A 22,359-nucleotide genomic window follows, 5' to 3' on the forward strand; every position below is an offset into this window, starting at 1 on the left:
GACCATTTGAACATTCTGGATTGCGCGGATTGACTGTCTCAGACACGGAGGCAACTGGGATTCGTCCTCCACCACAGGATTGAGGCGGTTCACTACGCCACCACGTGGACTTAGAGCGCATTGGGAATTGGGAAAAGGGGAGGAAAAAAAAAAAAAAATATATATATATATATATATATATATATATATATATATATATATATATATAAAAATCTTTTTTTTTGTTTTTTGTTTTTTGTTTTTTGAGGCATCGATATATTAACATTAGCCAACATTTAAATTAGAAGCCTAATTTGCATGCTTTCCAATTCACTCAGTTGGGCTTCTGTTGAATGTCTGGCATAATAGGGTTGTAAGACCACAATGGGGTGATATAACATTTACTAAAGCATGTTGCAAGGCACAGGTGTCTCAACACAAAGGGTGCTTCTCAATGCTAAGAACGCATTCTTGTTTTTGCGTTCTTGGAAAAATCACTCTTTCCTAACTACCTTGAAAGAGTGAGCTCTGAATACATGAGGAAATAAAACGCATCTATGCGGGTTTTGAGATGTGCTGCGATATGTAGATTCAACAACCTCTTAAAGGGGTCATTAAGTGCTTTTTTTTGTAATTCAGTTATCTTCCCTGAAGTCCAATGATAGTGTTATAAAAGTTTTTTTAACCAAAACAGTCACAATTTTGTAATATATGATCATTTTCCACCCTGTCTCTTGCCCTCTGTCTGAAACGCTCAGTTTTGGCCTAAGCGCATCCTTAAAACTTCAACGTAAACGTCCACTGTTCTGATTGGCTAACATCATGCAACACTTAAAAATTCAACAAACTCAATTGGAAGAGAATGAACACAAGCCCCTCAGCTAGGGATGCACCAGTCCGATACTGAAGCTTTTAGACGGATTGGATATTGGTCCGATGAGCCTGATCCAAATCCGATACTGTGTGTTAGTCATGTTCGTTACTGTCAAGCTCTAAAAATGACATAAAAGAACCATAAAAACACCATTAAAGCAGATCATATGACTTGTGCATTTTATTCAAAGCCATTTGAAGACGTGTGATAGCTCTGTGAATCACAAAAGGCTGTGTTTAAGTAAATGTATAGTATGCGGAGCACCAGCGCGTTAGTGAATGGTGCTGCTCTGTTGATACAAACTCACGCACAGGCTGGTGATGCACTCGCTGCTGTTTTTAGCCTTCACAGCAGAGCACAATATCTGAGTGCTACTCAAGAACAGCATCTCAGATGTAGATGCACAGTAGTTCAGTTCACTTATAATATGCAATTAGAACAGCACCGGAGGTGCATTTTACCAGAATTTGAATAAGAAGCGAATTAAACTACTATGCCTACAAACGGACATATACAGCACTTCCTGGAGAGTTTAGAATGTCAAAATAAAAGCGTGAGGGTTTAAAAAGTGCACGATTTAAATATATTACTGTTGTATTTAAAATTAAAAGTCAATAATAATAATAATATTAATAACAATTTATTATTATTATTATTATTATTGTCATCATTAGTATTTGTTTACAATTTATAACAATATTTAAGTGGAATGGGCTCCAAAAAATAACTGTGTGAATTAAAAGTGGACTGATGTTTGTAAATTGAACAAAAAAGAGATCTGAATCCTTTAAAGTCCAGATGCAAGTTGAAACATTTTTTGGGGGAAAAAAAGGCAAAAATAAAACACTGGTTTCTTTTCTACTGAAGACTGGAATTACTGTTAATTTTGCTGCTACATTATAAAGCATACTAGTTAATAATAAAGTGTTTCTTCATAAGCTATACATTTTATGGTTTGTGAGGTTTGTGTTTCTTTACATATTAAAGAGTACTCCCAATTAGTTCCACGCAATAATGTAAAGATATTCTAAACTGATTATGCAAAAAATCAACACTGGTATCAGCTTGGGATCGGTATCGGCCGATACTGAGATTTCCGATATCGGAATCGGATCGGAAGAGAAAAAGTTGTATCGGTGCATCCCTACCCTCAGCATCATAAAGCAAAATTGCAGGTTTATACATAACACACATCCAGCACATTGCATCCGAATATATTAAACTGTTCATCTCAAGCACAACTGTTAACACTCAGCACCATAAACTATCAAACAGTCATGACATTTGAAATATTCATGAATGAAATGTTTTACTTACCTTTTTGATAGGGTCCAAGTGTTTTTAACTGCCCCATCCTTCAATAACAGTTCCTTTGCAAAGCTTGAATCGTATTATGTATGGTCCACAAGCGATCCACGCCGACATGAGCCGAAAAAACAAACACACATAGTCCAGAGTGGTGAAACTAGACGAACGTACATACAAAATCATCCTGTGCTAAGGCGCACATCGCTGGAAACACATCAAAACGGTCGAAGACGTCCATCTTAGTTTATGTTTACATACACTGATGAGCCAAAACATTATGACCACTCACAGGTGAAGCGAATAACGTTGATCATCTCTTAACAAGGTCACATAGAATTGCCTTTCAGAGTTGTAACTTGACACCGCGTCTTTTAAAAGTGGGAGATACATAGCAGCGGTCAAAGAGTCTGTGTAGTTCATGTTTATATACAAATTAATTAAAAAAAAGTCCAGGTGGGTCCCCTTATAGGTGTTATGTTAGGAATAATTAGCCACGGAAGGCCTCCTCTCTCGAACTGCGCGCCAGGGGGCGGGGCCAAGAATGCGAAGATGCATGTTGTGGGATGTGTAAAGGCAAATGAGCAATGTGTCGTGACGTCATGAACAGACAGATTTAAAAATTAGGCGTTTCAGCAGGGTGGCAACTATAAATGCTCTTTTTAGACTGGGGAGGAAGTTTTGAGTTCTGAAATTTACAGTATGTTTTTATAGTACAGTTACCTCATATGTCTAAATATCAAGGAAAATTTGGTTCTCCATTTCATGACCCCTTTAACTATTTGTATTTTTGGAGGTGGGTGATGATGCCAAACAAGTCCACAAGAATGTAAGAACACAAAATGAACGAACATTGGGAAACAGCTAAAGATGGGTATTTTAGAGCTCCTTGCACAGGACGCATACACACAAAAGTTACGAAAGTTTTTGTACTTCTTCAAGAGTGAAAGTGACGTTGATGAGTTTGCAGGTTAGTGTATGAATCTGGTGTAACTGCGCAAACTGAACGATTAGCAATTCTGTATGTAGCTTTTGAAGAGGTTTCATTCAATCTGTCAAACCATAAAAACACATACTTGTAACTGAAAATATATTGTGTAGGCTCTATGAAAGATACTTATACATAATATAAATCCACTGATGGCTAGAGTAAATAATCTTTGTCCTTTGATAATGATTTGGGTTGAATTTAATGGAAAACTTTACGAGTTGAGCTACGTGGCGCTGCAGATTTTTGAGCTGCCTCGAGAGATGGCGAGCCTGTGCTGTGTGCATACATTCCTTAATAGAAAATAATTGTTTTGAATTTTAGACCGAGCCATGTCGTCCGTCGTACACGGCTTCTGAGACAGTCAGTCCACGCTTATCACGTGGTTCGCTGTGCATGACACCGCGGAGACTCGCAGCATGTGGAGGCTCATGCTACCCTCCGCGATCCACGCACAACTTACCACGCACCCCATTGAGAGCGAGAACCCCTAATTGAGACCACAAGGAGGTTACCCCATGTGACGCTACCCTCCCTAGCAACCGGTCCAATTTGGTTGCTTAGGAGACCTGGCTGGAGTCACTCAGCACACCCTGGATTCGAACTCGTGACTCCAGGGGTGGTAGACAGCGTCAGTACTTGCTGAGCTATCCAGGCAACCTAGCTCAAACAATTATTATAAAAGAGTATTATATTAATATATTGATTTATTCAACAGATAGTTCCAGTCCGCTAATATGATTGGCAAAGAGTCCATCCAAGACTGCAACACAGATTATTTTGAAAAGAAGAATATTATTAGCCTATACAATTCTAGTATATTTTTATCCTAATTTATTCACCCAGTCTGTAGTTGGTGGCGATTGGATTTGAATACTGCCCATTGCCTTTCTACTGTAATTTTAGTGATGTGTATCATCATGTTGATTTTGACTTTTGTTCTCTCTCTCTACAGGGAAACGAGGCGAGTTATCCCTTGGAGATGTGCTCACACTGTAAGTATATGGGCCGCTGTTCCATCTTACCTAAAATTCTTATTTTGTTTCATTAATTACACAAATGGGATTGTGCATCTGTACGGCGAGTAAAACTAAGTAAAGGACTAGGATTAGTCGGAGTATTTGAAAATACCTTTCCATGTCGGGGTTCATTCAGAAAAGCTAGTGTTCCTGTCCCTTTAAACTCTTGTATCGGCTGCCCTGGGATCAGCTGGAGAACGGAGTCATGAGGGAAAGGGCTTCCCCTGGATCAGTGGGGCACTCTGAGTTTGGAGGGGGGCCAGCACTAGTGCACTCAGGCTAGACAAGGTGCCTTAAGGGTGCTGCTGTGGGAATGAGGGCTATATATTCCTCCAGCTGGTAAAGGTCAGTGTCAGGGCTGCAAGAAGTGTATTTTTAGAGTTGGTGGCGGGGAACATGAGGTGAAAGTCAGTTTTCATGTGGTTTGTCTTCTTTCTTTTAGATGTTTGAAAAAATCCATGTTTAGGGGAACTGTGATTTTTGAACCACTAAGATATCTTGTGTGTGTATTTATGTGCTTATTTGAGAGGATTTTAACACTCGCAGTTGGTCAAGGAAGGCAATTTATTATATATAAATAGCTTCATTTGCTTTGTGTGTTGATCTTAAAGCAGCCCAACATCTTTTACTCATTTGCCCTCTTGTCATTCTGGCTCCGTATTATTTTTTTTCTTCTGAGCAACACAAAAGATGTTATGCAGAATCTCAGAGCCGTTTGTTTTTTCACATAGCAGAAAAGTATGGTGATTTACTTAAGGGTTAACGATCTGGGCCACTAATACAAAGATTGCAGGTACAACCCCAAATAGGAATGATCCTTGAAGTGATACTGAAGATGACAGATTCTGTCATTCACACGAGGTCTTGCCCGTGAATGGCAAGTTTTTAGCTGTTCAAAACAGCATCTAATTTTCTTCAGGAGGCTAGAATAATTAAAACAGAGTCCAGTGTACTGTGCTGGTGTGAAACTGAGCCACCTGTTGGTCAGATGGGTGCTAAGCAAACCCATGGACACAATAATCCCTCCTCAGTTAGCATCTGGGTTAAAAGCACACTTTCATGGCCTTAACCAAAAAACAACATTCAAACATGTGCACATCAGACCAGAGAAATCTTACCAATACAAATTGAGAGGATGATCCTAAGTGATTTCCAGAATACTTATATTTGAGAGAGTTCACCCAAACATGAAAATTCTGTTGTCATTTACTCTCCCTCATGTTGTTCATGGGCTTGATATAGCACAACAGAAATCAGGCTACTACTTTTCACCTCTCTTATGATGATTCATATCAACTACAACAAATCGTTCAAGTCTTGACCCAAACCAGATTTGGCTATCCACCTCATTATTCTTTATGTAACTAGGGGGCGGCCATTTTCAGCCTTGAATGTGTACTAGGGCTGCATGATATGCATCGCATTTATCGGAATATCGCAAATTTACATATCGCAATATGCATATCGCAAGTGTAGTGCGATAATACTTTACAAAGTAACGTTTATGGCAAGACAGATTGCAGAGAATAGACTGGCCGTGGGATTGTCACATGGTGTGTGTGTGTGTGTGCATGCAGTGTGCTTAGGCGTGAGATATTCCCCATTAATTTTCTCCATTTCATTTCAACATTAACCAATTGGGCGCTTACATGAGAGTTGACACAGTTTAGTAAGTTGTATTTTTTTTATTTTTTTCAACATGCCTTCTGAAGGTCATTCATGTTTTTTTCGTGCAATACGTTTTTTTTTTTTGCTCCCAATAATTTTCAGTATATTTGGGTGTTGGAGGTTCCAATGTTCCGCATGCTCCAATGACGACATCATAGCTCTCTGTAAAGTAAGAAGCAGATTTTATTAAGGTTGATTTAATACAACCCACAGTAACAAGTAAATGGTCTACTTTTTACTATAAATGCTGTCGTTAGAAAATGATCCTACATTAGCATATCGTTCTGCTGTACATCCTGTCGTTGTGTGATAGTTTATAAGGCCACTTCACTAAATTCTAGGATTATTCTCCTTCTAGTTATTTACATTGCGGCTAATGACAACAGAACTTCCTCACATATGCCGGAAATGTTTACTTGCTTACTTCTGTGTTGCAATGGTACATACAGTGGCAAGAAAAAGTATGTAAACCCTTTGGAATTACCTGCATTTATGTTTAAATTTGTCTTCAAATCTGGTTTGATCGTCATCCAAAATTAAATTATGAACAAACACTATATGTTTTAACTAATAACACACAATTATTGTATTGTTCTTGTACATATTGAATACATAATTCAAACATTCACAGTGTAGGTTGGAAAAAGTATGTGAACCCCTAGGCTAATGACGTTAAAAAAAGCTAATTAGAGACCGGAGATGATAAGTCTGGGATCCAATTAATGAAATGAGATTGGAGGTGTGTGTTAGAGCTACTTTGACTTATAAAAAGTATTTAAACATTTTGAGTTTGCTATTCACAAGAAGCATTGCTGACGTGGAATAAATCTTGCAAAAAAAGAGATCTCAGAAGACTTACGATCAAGAATTGTTGCTTTGCAAAAAGCTGGAAAGGTTTACAAAGTTATCTCAAAGAGCTTAGATACTCATCTGTCCACAGTTAGACAAATTGTCTATAAATGGAGATGATTTAGTACTGTAGCTACTCTCACTAGTGGCCGTCCAGACAAGATGACTCAAAGGGCACACTGCAGAATGCTCAATGAGGTAAAAAAGAACCCTAGAGTGACAGCTAAAGACTTGAAGGAATCATTGGAACTGGTTAACATCTCTGTCCATGGGTCTACTATTCGGAAAATATTAAACAGGCGGGACACCATGAAGGAAGCAGCTACTTTCATACAAAAACATTGCTGCGTGCCTTACCACCTTGAGACTCCACAACGCTACTGGGAAAATATTTTGTGGACTGATGAAACTAAGGTTGAATTGTTTGGGAAGAACAGGCAGCACTACATATGGTGTAAAAAGGGCACCGCATACCAACAAGAAAACATCATCCCAACGGTGAAGTATGGTGGAGGGAGCATCGTGATTTGGGGCTGCTTTGCTGCTTCGGGGCCTGGAGCGCTTGCCATCATCAAGGGAAAAATTAATTCCCAAGTTTATCAAGATATCCTACAGGATAATGTCGGAGTGGCTGTGCACCAACTGAAGATCAGTAGAAGTTGGGTGACGCAGAAGGACAATGACTCAGTCTGAGCCCAGACCTTAACCCAATAGAGATGCTGTGGAATGACCTCAAAAGAGCCGTTTACACCAGACATCCTAAGAATATGGCTGAGCTGAAGTAGTTCTGTAATGAAGAATGGTCCAAAATTCCTTCTGAAACTTGTGCAGGTCTAATCCGCAGCTACCAGAATGGTTGAGGTTTTTGCTGCCAAAGGAGGATCGACCAGTCATTAAATCCAAGGGTTCACTTACGGTTTCCACAGCACTGTGAATGTTTAATGGGATATGTTCAATACAGACATGAAAGATTATAACTGTTTGTGTGTTGTTGTCTATACTTGTGACTGAAGAATTAATGCAGAAAACAGCTAATTCCAAAGGGTTCACATAATCACATATTCACATATTTCTTGCCACTGTATAGTGGCCTTTGTGTGTTATGTTGAATTTTCCTCGAAGATTCCTTCCACGATTTGGTTCACAAAATCATATTACAATTATTTTCGCAATTATTGCGATTGCGATAATATTTAATATCACATATTGCCGCTCTTTGGATATCAAGGCTAAATGTCAAAAACAAATATGGTGGAATCTGTCAAACAGACAGAAGAAACAGTAATTATTACAGTGAAAACGTTAGCGCTGTCTTACAGGCCCAATTAATTATATATGATTCTGAATAATGAACTGAAGCAAAATCAAGCGTTATTAACTTTCAGAAATCCCCCATGAATTGTGTTTATTGTATTCTGTGGCTTACATACAGTGACAAATGATTTTAGACCATCATTTTGACCAAAGTAAGGAGTAACTGCACATAACGTCTGCATTTAAAAGCATGTTTAGATTTAAAGTAAGTGAATCCGAGTCTATTCTCTGTATTCCTTCAGGAAAAAACGCGCCACACCAATCAGTCCTTTTTACGTAACGCATTTCCACATAAAGCTGATGTTTATTGGGATTTATAATAAATAAAAAAATGAAAAAACTCTTGTCGTGTCAACAAATCCGTTAAAACATTTAGGACCCCCACCCCCCCCCAAAAAATGCAATGGTTCTGCACGAATCCTGTAAATGGCATGTTAAGTATTCAAAACTTCAAAATTGTGTTTTAATAATCACACTAGTCCATTTCAATTTTAATTCAGTTAATTTCGCAGCCCTAACCTCTTGTCAGCCTGCTGATTATTGGAGATGTGTACCACGTGGTTGTGTGAATGAGATTAGATAATTAAGCAGTGGCTACAGCACAACTCTCTGCTGTAGTTTAACGGCCACTCTCTAAACGATGACCATGACTGCCAGGCAGGACAAACTGGGTAAGGCTCTGGCTTTATGATGGGATTCAAAGGTTGATGCAGTTGTGTGTGTGTTATAGCCTTGGATATGGAGTATCGCTTATACCTCTAGCGTGTGTGTTTGTGTGTGTCAAGACTCGTGCGGTCCCGGTGATCATGGTTGATTGGCATTTTCAACTAGCAGTGATGGTAGTAGCTTATTTGAAACCAAAAAAAAAGAGTGAGGAAAAAGGTGCAAGTTTGAAGTGTGGTGTTTGTGTGTGGGACTGTTTTGTTCATCGCTCTCTCTCTCCCTCTCTCTCTATTTCAGTTGACGCTGATGAGATTAAAAGACTAGGAAAGCGGTTTAAGAAACTCGACCTGGATAACTCTGGTTCTCTCAGCGTGGAGGAGTTTATGTCTCTACCCGAGTTACAGCAGAACCCATTGGTGCAGCGAGTCATCGATATATTCGACACAGACGGCAATGGAGAAGTGGACTTCAAAGGTCTCAAAATCATTGTTCGTTGTTTACAGAAATATTCCAAGTCTCTGTATTAAGTAGAACTGCAGTATACTTTTGTTTAGGGTTGGGTGGGATGGCCAAAATCATATATCATGGAGTCATTTTATGTCACGGTTATTTTGATGGGAAAATAATGCCTAGTAATGCCTAGGCTAATTAAATGCTTTATAGAAGGTACTTTGTCTCATTTGATTGCTTCCTTAAGTTGGGACTTTATTCATGCAAACCAAAAGCTGCTTCACATTTTGTAAATAATATCTAGCAAAACATTCTAAATATGATTGCCATGTTTGAAGACATTGTAAAATAACATTTGGTTCTTGTTTGCCTAAATTGAATTGACCCTTTGCTAAGCCCTGCTTTAAAAGCATTTCTGACCAGTCCTATCTCAGCAACTGTTACCGTTCGCCATTTCTCTGACAATCACTTGCTTTTTTCCAACAAAAGTCTTTGGGAGTAATGTGTGTTTGAGTAGTTTTAAGTGGAATTTTAAAGAAATGATCCACAAATGTAAAAAAAAACATTGTTGCAGGGTCACTTGTAATAGTGACACATGATACCTAGAGAGGATACATTCTTATTTCTTTTTAAATCTTTAAATAAATCTCGAGAAGGGCATGCTATGGATTAAACTGTGTTAGCCATTCCAAAATAAACATGTATAGCATCAGCAAGGACACCCACATTTGCTCCAAGGTAAATTAAAGCTAATAACTTAATGTTAATTAATTTACGTATTGATTCAGGTCTTAGTTGAGGCGATAGTAAATAAAGAGTTCACAACATCACCGTGAGAGTGTTATGAGATGTTATAAGCAGTTTTGTTCACTTACACTAATGTTATTAGATGTGTAATCGCCATCAAATGACGCTTTTCTTTTTTCAAGTGACTGATAATCGTTTGGCTCCATTCTGATTCACAGTCGCCACAGATTTCAATCAAATAACTGTGTAATTTAGCAATTTATGTTACAAAAAATGTTAGGTAAATATGCTTTACAATATCACTCTTCATTCCAGCCCGTATAAGAATATTGTCAGTTCCGTTTCTGAGCATATTTAGCCAAAAACCATGCCGTTTAAGGTAATCTCCCATTCATTCCTATGGGAAGTTCTGCAAAGCTTGTCAGAGTGAGCAATGGTAGCCAAGGGTGGGACAGAGCTTAGCGAAGGGTCAATTGGTAATTGACTAGAATAGATGCGACAATTGTGTGTGGAGACAATTCTACAAATAGATATATGTAATGGTGCATTTACTGACCCAGGTTTCAGTTTAAATTGTTACATTAAGAAGTTCAGTGTAGTGCTTCTCCAAAACTGTGGTCATGCCATCCAAGTTTCAGGAGTGCACTGTGTACTGCAGGAGTTAAGATGCATCAACACAACTTTGATCCAGAAAAGTGGGTAAATGGTTACACAATTTTCTCTTTTTTTTTGCAGAGTTCATTGAGGGCGTCTCTCAGTTCAGCGTCAAGGGCGACAAGGAACAAAAGCTCCGCTGTGAGTCTCTTTTAGTCTTGAATCTCTTCCCCAAAGTCACCATTAACTTGTTTTTTTTTTTACTAAGCCTGGTTCTTAACTGAAACACTTTAATAATGGTTATTCCATAAGAGGGAAAACTTTGATTTAACAGTGCATTGGAGCAAAGCATTAAATCACATTTTCAGGTTTTTTTTAAATCCTTGTTTGTGCAGTTGCATTTAGGATTTATGACATGGATAAGGATGGCTACATATCCAACGGTGAGCTGTTCCAGGTGCTGAAGATGATGGTAGGGAATAACCTAAAAGACACTCAGCTTCAGCAGATCGTCGACAAAACCATTATCAATGCAGACAAGGACGGAGATGGGAGGATATCATTTGAGGAGTTCTGCGCTGTGAGTCACAGATGCATAATTTCATTCTTGCGAATTTGATGTAGGGATTTCCATTTCTATATGTTTAAAAGAACAAAATCGTCATTCACAGAGAAATTGTAGCCACTGTAAAGCACTGTAAAGAATTTTGTCTCATGTCTGGGATCGACAGTGCATCACAGTTCTGGCAGCGCTATGTGTGTGCGTTCCGCCCTCCATATGTCTTTGCCGTGTGGATCTATACAGGGTTCGTAGAGAGTCTTGAAAGTTGTGAAAAGGCTTGATTTTCCCAGTTAGGTTTTCAAGGTTTGAAATATCCTTGAATTTTGAATATGTTCCTTGAAAACGCTTGATTTTTCCTTGGGTTGTTGACCGTTATAAAAGATCTAAAATTATTTCGAATTTGAAATAGATATTATACAGTTATGTAATGTTTGTCTCGTAAGCGCGGGAGCACACGTGCGCCGCTCCGCATCTTGTTTTGATGTCGCGCGCACATTGAAGTTCTGCACGTTTCCACTGTGGTATATTGGCGCCAAAGAAATTATACTTGCATCTCCTGCTTCCATCAACATGCCGGAGTGCCGTTTCAATGACAGCTGGATGGAAGAGGAGACATAAAATATCACTACGCGGAGGAGCGATCAACAACAAGGGAATCTGTCTAAGTGTGCAAAGAAAAAAAAGATGTCAATGGATGTTGGCACTAAGCTATTCTGAAGGTATAAGGTGAGACAAAGATTTTGTTAAAACTTGAAATTACTTTGGAATAATTTACAATCAATTATACTGTAAGTAGTATCTAATGAATACTTAAGATGGGCAGAAAGTCAACGTATTTGATCAATTAAATATGTTAAATCTAGGGCTGAATTAATCGAAATCGCAATATGGCCCAGTGCGATTTATTAAAACCCCCAAAAGGCTGCAATTTTATTACATAAATGTACTTAAAGTCTGGATTAACATGGTCCAAGCACGGCCACTGTTTTCAACTGTCTCAGCGGCTTGCAAATATGAGTGTTTAATAGGACCAAAGCTGTGTGAATGTAATGAAATTACGATAGAAATATTACTGTTGTACTACAAAACAATTAACATATTCGTTAATAATATTTTAATAATACATTACAGTAATCATTACAGTTTGCTTATGAACTCTCTCAAGTTATCAAAGACGTCTTCGCATGACGTTTTACATTAAATAATTTAGTATAATTTGTTGGTAAATATTGTTGTTTATTCATTGGCTATGTATTGATATGTTGGTACATTTACCAATTTTAATATGATAAACACAAATTTATATTTATTTAGGTAGTTTTATTTTCTCCCCAATTTGGAATGCCCAATTCTCAATGCGCTCTAAGTCGTCGTGGTGGCGTAGTGACTCGCCTCAATCCGGGTGGCGGAGGACAAATCTTAGTTGCCTCCGCGTCTGAGACCGTCAGTCCACGCATTTTATCACGTGGCTTGTTGAGCATGTGGAGGCTTCACGCTATTCTCCACGACATCCACGCACAACTCGCCACGCGCCACACCAAGAGTGTGAATCACATTATAGCGACCACGAGGAGGTTACCCCATGTGACTCTACCCTCCCTAGCAACTGGCCAATTTGGTTGCTTAGGAGACCTGGTTGGAGTCACTCAGCACACCTGGACTCGAACTCGCGACTCCAGGGGTGGTAGTCAGCGTCAGTACTCGCTGAGCTACCCAGGCCCCCACAAATTTATGTTTATGATGAATAGCCTATTATTCTTCCATGAACTCATTTAGTAGAAAACATGACTTGATTATTTTAAACTCAAAGAAACCCATGTTCTAAGGCCTTGTTGAATGTGTGCCCCAGCCTGGGTGTATACTGGACATTTATTCTTTTCATATTTTAGCTGTCAGAACAGCTCATCACTCATATTATTCATAATAACATAATATTCCTCAAATCAGTCTGAAAACTGCAGTCACGTCTTATACTGTTGTGGGGGGAAGCAGTCTCATCACACTGAATTTATTTCCGCTGCAGATGTGCATGTTTAGAGGTGACATTCCACATGCATCTCATAAGCAGTCTTTTAGCCTTTATTCAGATAGCGGGGGACAAAATATCAGATATCGAATTTTTGCTTTTATTTGAAGTAGAAAAAAACACACCAACACAAACTTTCTTTAAAAATAGCCAAATCCACATGGAAATAAATAAGTAAGTACAGTAACCAGGATTTGTTTGCTTTATGGTAATTCACGTCCTTTAGATAACCGATGTTTCCGACTGTATCTGTGTGTTAATGCAAGACTTTGATTGTAATCATATTAAAGATTCCAGTCTTAGCTGTCTGTGGGTTTAAAGGAATTCTTAAAACCTTCATTTTTACTGATTGGGCACCAATGTTTAAAATCACAGAGGATGCTTTTTTTATCATTGCAATTTTGTCAAGTAACATTTAGAATTGGATAATATTTAAAGCTTCAAGGTGCTTGAAAAAGATGATTATGGTACCTTTAAAATGCTTGAAAAGTGCTTGAATTTCACTCTTAAAAAGCCGTACGAACCCTGTCTATAATATACTTTTCAAAAGTGTCAATAAACCTGCTCTTCAGCACAGTTCAAGTTTGTATTCGACTTATTTGCTCTGCAAACTCTTTGCAGACTTTGGAATTTCAGGACATCGTTATTTCAGGATGACCAGAGCAACATTTCCGTTGCGATGATTGGTCCGCTAGTTAGTCCAGTTATGAACGAATTTCTCAGTTACATGACTTTTTTGATGCGCATCTTGTATTCCTAATTAAATCGATAGGAGTTTATTCTGTAAATGTGTTTTAATCATAGTTTATGTGCTTTTGTTCTTATCGGAGAAAAAAAAACAATTATCCATAATTGTTTTTATGCGCATTTTGGAGATTTTATTCGTGTCTTTGAATTTCAATAAAGCATGCACATAAAAATGCGTGGATGGAAATGCAGCTGATGAGATGCTAGGCAGAAAGGATGAGCAGCTCTTTTCCATACAACAAAAGTGGATTGTGATTTATACTGCCAAGCTCTGAAAGAGCACAAAAATGCACCATAAAAATATTATTGAAGTAGTCCATACAGGGGCCTGGGTAGCTCAGCGAGTATTGACGCTGACTACCACACCTGGAGTCGTGAGTTCGAATCCAGGGCGTGCTGAGTGTCTCCAGTCAGGTCTCCTAAGCAACCAAATTGGCCGGTTGCTAGGGAGGGTAGAGTCACATGGGGTAACCCCATTGTGGTCGCTATAATGTGGTTTGCTCTCAATGGGGCGCGTGGTGAGTTGTGCGTGGATGCCGCGGAGAATAGCGTGAAGCCTCCACACTTGCTATATCGCTGTAGGAATGCGCTCAACAAGCCACGTGAAAAGATGCGCAGATTGACAGTCTCAGACGCAGAGGCAACTGAGATTCATCCTCCGCCATCCGGAATGAGACGAGTCACTACGACACCACGAGGACTTAAAGCGCATTGGGAATTGGGCATTCCAAATTGGGGAGAAAAGGGGAGAAAAAGAATCTTATGGAAAAAAAGTAGTCCGTACGACTCATGCTCTAAAAATCTTTCCCTCGTCTGCAGCTCTCGCAAAGACGTCCGTCTAGTGCATGCTTATATAGGAAAACATTTAAAAGCCAGCATGGATGCAAACAAAATTACACGCGTTTGATGCCAAACAGGTCTTGCACGACATGTGACGTTACGAACTGCAACATGGCACGTTTGAAAAAATGTGCTTGTTTTTTCAGCAACTCGCACGGAAGTTCCGTGATTTTTTAAAAAATACCGTGTCGAAGTAAAAAAGCATCTCTTAGACACTCTAGGCTTTCTTTTCTGTTCGTTGCACTGGGACTTGCTTTTTCAGCACAAGCCCTTAAAGCGGCATTTTTAAAATTGAAAACAAGCGCTAATTAGTTTTTCGAGTTCTGGCTGAGGGGCCGATTTTAAGTGATCAAGGGCCTTTTTTTAATTTGTGAAGTTTTGTTAGTGTATATTAAGTATAAACGTATGTTCAATTTAATGTTGTGACTGGAGATGGGTAAAAATATCGATTTCCCGATGCATCCCAATCTTTATTCGAATGATCTCTATATCGATTTTTAAATCCCAAGATCTTTTACTCTATGCGCAACCCTCTACTACAATGAGAGGAAATCTCGCATACCAAATTTCACACTATGCGACTAAAAATATAAATGCGTTGTTTCCTTAAAGAGACAGTACCGGTTTTTAAGCACATGTTCAACAAATCAATATTAATATCTGTAAATAGTACAAATTATGCAATTAAACAATAAACATGTAACAAAATATAATCTATGCAATATAATATCATATTTATTGATTAAATTCATTGATTTGTTCAAGCTAAAATGTGACCAAAATAATGAAAAACTAATAAAATCTAATTAGTCAAATTTTATATTTATATATTATACCTAGTTAGAAGGTCCCCTGTATAATTAACAGCATTAGTTGGGAGATAATTTCTTTCATTTTTAAGCAAAAGGGACATTATAAATGAAATATACCCATATGAATCGATATCGAATTGAAATTGGAATCGAATCGAAAGCTGGTGAATCGGAATCGAATCAAAATAGGAAATCTGTATCAATATCCAGCCCTAGTTGTGACCCTATTTGTTTAACCCTTGCAAAAATAAAAAGTGGTTTTACTTTAGTAATATTGTAGTCACCACGACTGTAATAACTATGGTTAATTTTCATAAGGTAATGTCACACTAATTAAATATATAACTATCAGGTGATATTATTAGTGCCTGACCGATATATCGGATATTAGCCTTTCACCGATATATCAGTATCGGCGTATATTTTACCGATATGCGCCGATATGAAAACTTTTTTTCAGAACATACAGAAAACAATGTTTTAGAATTGGTGTCATAGCGTAGTTTGTCCAGCAGAGTGCGCTCTGATGCCATTGTTTACAGAGCTGACTCTGAACTGACCTTTTCTTTACACAAACTTAAATTAGTCGTACCCTGCTCTGCAGACGAATAAAGTCGTCTGAATGACATTTTCTACACTTCAGAACTATTTGTCCAGTGCGGAGTCCACTTTCAGGAAACGAGCTTTTGAACATTTTAAAACTTTTAAAACTTTTAAATATTTTAAATCTAACCCTCTTTACCTCGGATCGCATTTGCTGAGCTTCTTCAGAAAATGTAAATTGCATTATGACGCTAAAATTAATTTTAGATAATAATCAAGTTCAGTTGTGGGACAAATATACGGGACATAATGCAGTTGTGATGGCGATGCTTTAGATTAGTTGATTGTTCAAAATAGTCTATTGAATATCAGGAATGTATCATATATGTAAACCCTGATTTTACACCGCATCAGTTTTTCTTTAATAGTTGTGCACACAGTATATACACATCGATGGATGTTCCTTATAATAAGACTGAAAGTTTCCCCACTACTTGGTGCAGGATGCCAGCTTGAACAGGGCCGTGACGATTCACTTTCGGGTCGGAACCGGTGGCAACCTGCGACATCAGGACCAATATTACAGTCCTATCAGAAGGGCAACTGCTCGCTTTTGATTGCATTTATTTGTGAATTAAAATGACAGTAAGCTGGTTAATTTCAATGAATTGTCTCAATACTTTCCCCATTTTACCAAAACTTCAGAGGAAAACAAATTAGAGACATCTGGGAGGCGAATTAGCGATAAACACACATTTCTGTACGGAAACGGCTTAAGGGCAGATTTATTTTGCGATAAACCAGAACTTATGCGACAAAGTGTTTTTTTAGGCATGACGTCATCACGCACACCATTTTTATCGATAAAAGGCCATTTGAATGGAAACAGGCAGAAGACGGCAAATTTCGCAAACATTTTTTTTACGCATTTTCACTTTGTCAACAACAAAATAGCGCTAAAAGTGGATAGAAACTAGGCTATTGTTGTCAGCTGAGTGGAAGCTAATGTTTTGTTCAGGATTCACAGTTTGGTACCCCCTTCAACTGAACAGTTCCAGTCGTTGCATTTATAAAATGTAATATTTAGAAGTCTGGTTTTCCACCGTTGAAAGTTAACTCTGAAGTTGTATAGCAGAATACAGTGTAACACCACTGCTTATCTGTTTATCTTGACTCAGCAGTATTAATATAGTCAGCCTTTGACTGATAGTAATCAGTAAGACTGATGTTTATTTAGCTATTTATTGTATTTTTTGTTCATTTCTAGAATTTTGTTGACAATGTATAATAATAATAATGTCAAGTATTCTTTGATTAAAAAATATTTAAGAAATCAGCCTTCTGAGTACTTTGCATAGTCATATCGGTGCAAAATCGGTGAAAAATCCACACAGAAAAGGTCTGTTTTCATTCCAGCTCAAAAATTAAATATATCGGCCACCATATCGGTAATCGGTGAATTTTCCCTCACTAAAATCGGTATCGGTCTCAAAAATCCCGTATCGGTCCGGCTCTAGATATTATTGAGTACTGCTTTAAATAGCTTCAATGTAGTTAGCTACTTTTTGTTAGTAGCTTGTAATATAGCTAACTACTTTTTTTTTTTTTTTAAGAGTAGCTTGACTGTAGTTTAATTACTTTAGGTTGAGTAGCTTGAAGCTTGGGAAGCTACAGTTTCAAAGTAGCTTCCCCAATACTGATCACTGTTGATAATTTGATGGGATTGTTGTAATCGGAATGTTTTCTGATTGTTTTTGAGGGGATTAATGCTGATTGTGATTGTATTATTACACTGTTTTGCAGCTCTCCCCTGCAGTGCACTGACATTTTTCCTGTTTCTTTTTCCGTTTATTTCACAGGTGGTTGGCGGCTTAGACATTCACAAAAAAATGGTGGTGGACGTGTAAAGAGACGGACGGGCCCTTCACCGGACACCCTGTTTTTCACTTCTCCATTTCTGAGAATCAGCTGCAGATGTTCCGCTAACAAGCTCTCTCTCTCTTTCTTTCTCTCTCTGTCGCTCTTTTTCTCTCTCTCAATGGAAGTATTTCTCTGAATGATGCCTCTGTTCACGCCTGTATTCCCTGAGCCTTGTGACGCCTGCCATCCTAAGTGTTATAGAGCATGAGAGTCTTCTGTCCAAATTCTTGTCGGAGAGACGACTTCTCTGTCGATTACCGAGCAATTCAGTTTGGTGGAGAAGGAAGAGAGGAGGGTGTGTGTGTGTGTGTGTGTGTGTGTGTGTGTGTGTGTGTGTGTGTGTGCGCGCGCACGTGCATTATTGTGTGCGTGTGTGTTCAAGTGTTTGTGTATGCATGCAAGTTCTTTTTTTTTTTTTAAATGCTTTAGGTCTACAGGGAATATGTGTATGTGAGCGAGATATATGACTTGAGACTTGATTTCAGTGCAAAACGCTTCAAGCATGAAGTGCCAATGTAAACATTTGTGGGATTTAAAATTAGCTGAATATTTAAATCGCTATCTGATGTTCACGTTATAGGGAGATTAAAAAGATACATCAACACAAGGTTATTAACAGGCTTATTGCTTTTTTCCCAACTATTTTGAGCAAAAAGAATTTTGGTTTGCTTCTGATCTGATTGCTTCTAAAAAAAAAAAAAATGCTGATTTGATTAAGATTTTCTACCAAGAATGTGTGTGTGTCTGTGTATGTAAAAGTGTGCTGTGTTAATATTGTCAGGGAGTTCATCTCGGTCTTGCTTTCTGATAAACAGTAGACTAGGAACAAACAAATTTATTTGAAGTTGTGCACATATATACATGTATGGTTTACTTTTAAGACTTTTATTGGGGGGTTTGAATATTGTAAAGCATTGTAAAGATCTTAGTAGCTCATATTTGTATTTTAGGGTTATAAGAACTGATTACATGTTTTGTGAGTTTGGGATTTTTTTAAGCTTAAATCGAGTCCTTTCGCAGCATGTCATCGAAAAGTTATCGTGACTAGACAAAACCAGATCTGACTGACCTTCAGGAATTTCCTCACATCAAGTTTCTCTCTTTTCCTGTGTCATTTCAATTTAAATGCAGAATGATGTGACTCAGTTGCTTAACAAAAGAGAGACCAAACTTAATGCTGTCAATACAGATTAATGAACTCGCGGCATTTGGCCGCGCCGCTATTTTTGCCGCGCAAAATTTTCCCGTGCAAACCGGCGTCTCGCGCCTGCTGTTGCAGGGTGATGGCTCTTAAATGTCTTTCCCAAAGACCCCTGAGGTCTTGTGGTGTGCTTGCATGAAACGGGAGGGTTTCGCTCTCTTTTTTGCTTTCTGTTGGGCATGTAGATCTGATTTTATGGGGGGGAAAGAACCGCGGTAAAGATAGTTTGCGGTTTGAAATTCAGACTTTGGCTATAAACCGTAAATAATCATAGACATGTAAATAATGTTGCATTTTATTCTTCATGATTTGTCAGTTCAGATGACATCATCCTCCGCTCTGCAGTCGGTCATTTACATTTTAAGACTCTTCATTTTCTAATGCAAATAGCTTCAAAAGTTGAACACCTAGAAGACTGAAATCACTCTCATCTTCACAGCAGTTTGTTTTCCTGTCAACTCTTTTTAAGTCCATGAGTCGGGACGGTGACAAAGTGCTAAAACTCTAAAAACTGACAATCTAGATGGGTCATAGTAGCCTCAAATTGACCTTCATGATTTGTGGATTTTTTCACAGATCTGTTATTGTCTCTTAACCCTTTTTTGAGTTCTGGAGTCAACAGTTTACCTGAAAAATCAATGTTATAAGCATTGAGAGGTCACATTCTTGAAACACATGATGCATGTGTATGTAAAAACACTAGTTTCATACAAAACTGGATTTTTGAAAACTTTCACAGATTGGTTGTACTCCGTTTGATGGTTTCATGCATATTGGCATTGTGAAACATTTATATTGGAAGCCATAAAACCAATACACTTGACCAACTAGACGGGTCACACTAGGCTTAAATAGACCATCCTGATTTGTGATTTTTTTTTTCACAGTACAGTTTTTGTCATTTAACCCTTTTTTGAATCTTTGAGTCAACAGTTTATCTGAAAAATCAGAGTTATAGGCTTAGTGTTATAATTGCTCTGTGTTTTAGTCTTTCCCATTCATTTCCTATGGTGGGTCAGAAATGACCTGGAACACCACAAGTGTTACTTTTTTTGTCACGCGGCCTAAACTCATTGAATACAGTCCAATGTTTTTTGTGTGTTCAGATGGTAAATGTAGGAAAAGTAACCAAGCCTTGGCCCACCGAGATGGATACCATTTTTATTAAAGAAACTAAATCAGAATGGGTCCCGAACGCCACACAAGGGTTAAACTAAATGACTAGCTAGTCGACGTATCATCCATATAAAAATTGTATTTGTCAACAACAAACCGAAGCCAACAAACTGAGTCAAATCAATCTGTGAAAGTTTTCACAAATCCAGTTTTGTGTGAAACTAGTTTTTCCATCATAATTATCATGTGATTCCAGAATGTGACCTCTCAAAGCCTATAACACAGATGTTTCAGGAAAACTGTTGACCCAAGAACTCAAAAAATGGGTCAAATGACACAAACTGATCTGTGAAAAAAATCACATCATGAAGGTCAATTTGAGTCTAGAGTGACCCGTCTACGTTGTAATTATTATTATTATTATTTTTATTTAGTTTTTTTATGTTTTTGTTTTTTTAGTTTTAGTCCTTTTATTACTTTTTTGGCTTACATCCTTAATTTTTCACAATGCCAATATGCATGAAGCCATTAAAAGGACTAAAATCAATCTGTAAAAGTTTTCACAAATCCAGTTTTGTATTTATCATGTTTCAAGAATGTGACCTCATAATGCTTATAACACCAATTTTTCAGGTAAAGTGTTGACTCAAGCACTCAAACAAGGATTAAGAGACAAAACTGTACTGTGAAATAATTCACAAATTAAGATTTAAGCCTAGTGTGACCCATCTAGATGGTCATTTTGTAGAAGTCTAAGAAGTTTATTGGTTTTATGGCTTATTATATTCATACTTCACAATGCCAATATGCATAAAGCCATCACAATGAGTCAAATAGATCTGTGAAAGATTTCACAAATCCAGTTTTGTCTGAAACAAATGTTTTCCCCTGATTATAAGCAGGGTGCTTTATAAAATGGCCTGCCAAGGCCTAAATAATAATTATTCTGATGAATTGTTGACTCAGAAACATAAACAATTAGTTAACTGATATTAAATGAACTGTGAAAAAATTCACTAATCATAAAGGCCATTTTGAGCTAACTATGAATTAAAATTAAAAGCCTTTTATTACTTTTTTGGCTTACGAACTTAATTTTTCACAATGCCAATGTGCATGAAGCCATTAAAAGGACTCAGGAAAGTTTTCACTAATACAAGTAAATTTGCATGAACCCAGACTGTGTGTTTGCTGGAAATGTGAAAGTGAAAAGTGAAGAGCACTTAATTGTCACCGTCCCGACTCATGGACTTAAAAAGAGTTGACAGGAAAACAAACTGCTGTGAAGATGAGAGTGATTTCAGTCTTCTAGGTGTTCAACTTTTGAAGCTATTTGCATTAGAAAATGAAGAGTCATAAAAATGTAAATGACCGACTGCAGAGCGGAGGATGATGTCATCTGAATTCACAAATCATAAGGAATAAAATGCAACATTATTTACATGTCTAAATCTAAGTCTGAATTTCAAACCACAAACTATCTTTACCGATGTGGGAAAAGATTCTCTTGTTTACATAAAAATCGTACTATTGAGATATTATAATCTGAATGACAGTTACATATATGGACGTTGCCAAACTTTTGGTAAATGTTTAAATATGGAAATGAGTTTTAAAGGAGTTTCTTCACTACATTTATCTATAGTAATAATAATTGTTGTTCTGAAAAGAAATGTGTGAGTTATTCTGGATTGGTTTCACTCCCAGCAAAACTTCATTTCCCCCCTCCTTTAACTGTTAAAAGGAGTGGGGGTTGTGTTTATTTTATTTTTTGTCTCTCTTTCCGTTCATGATTGGGTTGAATTGTTTTGTACAGAATATGTGTTTACAGTGCTCATTGCTTTCGGTTTTGTATTCCTTTAGCTGGGGGTCAGACAGCCATCTGTATAACTTTGGCATGGCCTCGGTGGGAGAGCGGGGTGGGGTTTTGACAAAGGAACATTTTCAATTGAATGAAAACGTTTCACTTTTAGGTCAAACATTTTGTTTCTTAATTTGTCTCCATGCTGCGTCATATGCCGTGGAAACGAATTGAAATGTCTTTTATGAAAATGAGAAATAAAATATTTGAGACTTGTAAAACTGTAGTCTGTGCGATTATTACATGTTCATGGTTCTTAAACCACAATTTTGGGAAAAGTA

The 22,359-nt window shown here is 37.7% G+C and overlaps 1 protein-coding gene across 2 annotated transcripts in view; it reads left to right on the forward strand.

The window, feature by feature from the left end:
• Positions 1-21,509, forward strand: part of LOC127443801 (calcineurin subunit B type 1) — a 31,652-nt gene extending 10,143 nt beyond the window's left edge. Inside the window, exons 3-7 of one of the 2 annotated variants that reach the window (XM_051702707.1) lie at positions 4,102-4,141; positions 8,957-9,133; positions 10,592-10,651; positions 10,846-11,030; positions 17,840-21,509. In XM_051702707.1, the coding sequence (XP_051558667.1) occupies positions 4,102-4,141; positions 8,957-9,133; positions 10,592-10,651; positions 10,846-11,030; positions 17,840-17,887 (510 nt within the window). In that variant the 3' untranslated portion in view covers positions 17,888-21,509. The remainder of the gene's footprint in view (positions 1-4,101; positions 4,142-8,956; positions 9,134-10,591; positions 10,652-10,845; positions 11,031-17,839) is intronic. The other variant, XM_051702709.1, reaches the window with a different exon arrangement.
• Positions 21,510-22,359: the final 850 nt, after the last annotated feature.

Source organism: Myxocyprinus asiaticus, chromosome 7, assembly GCF_019703515.2.
Source record: "Myxocyprinus asiaticus isolate MX2 ecotype Aquarium Trade chromosome 7, UBuf_Myxa_2, whole genome shotgun sequence".
In the NCBI taxonomy this organism is placed as follows: Eukaryota; Metazoa; Chordata; class Actinopteri; order Cypriniformes; family Catostomidae; genus Myxocyprinus; species Myxocyprinus asiaticus.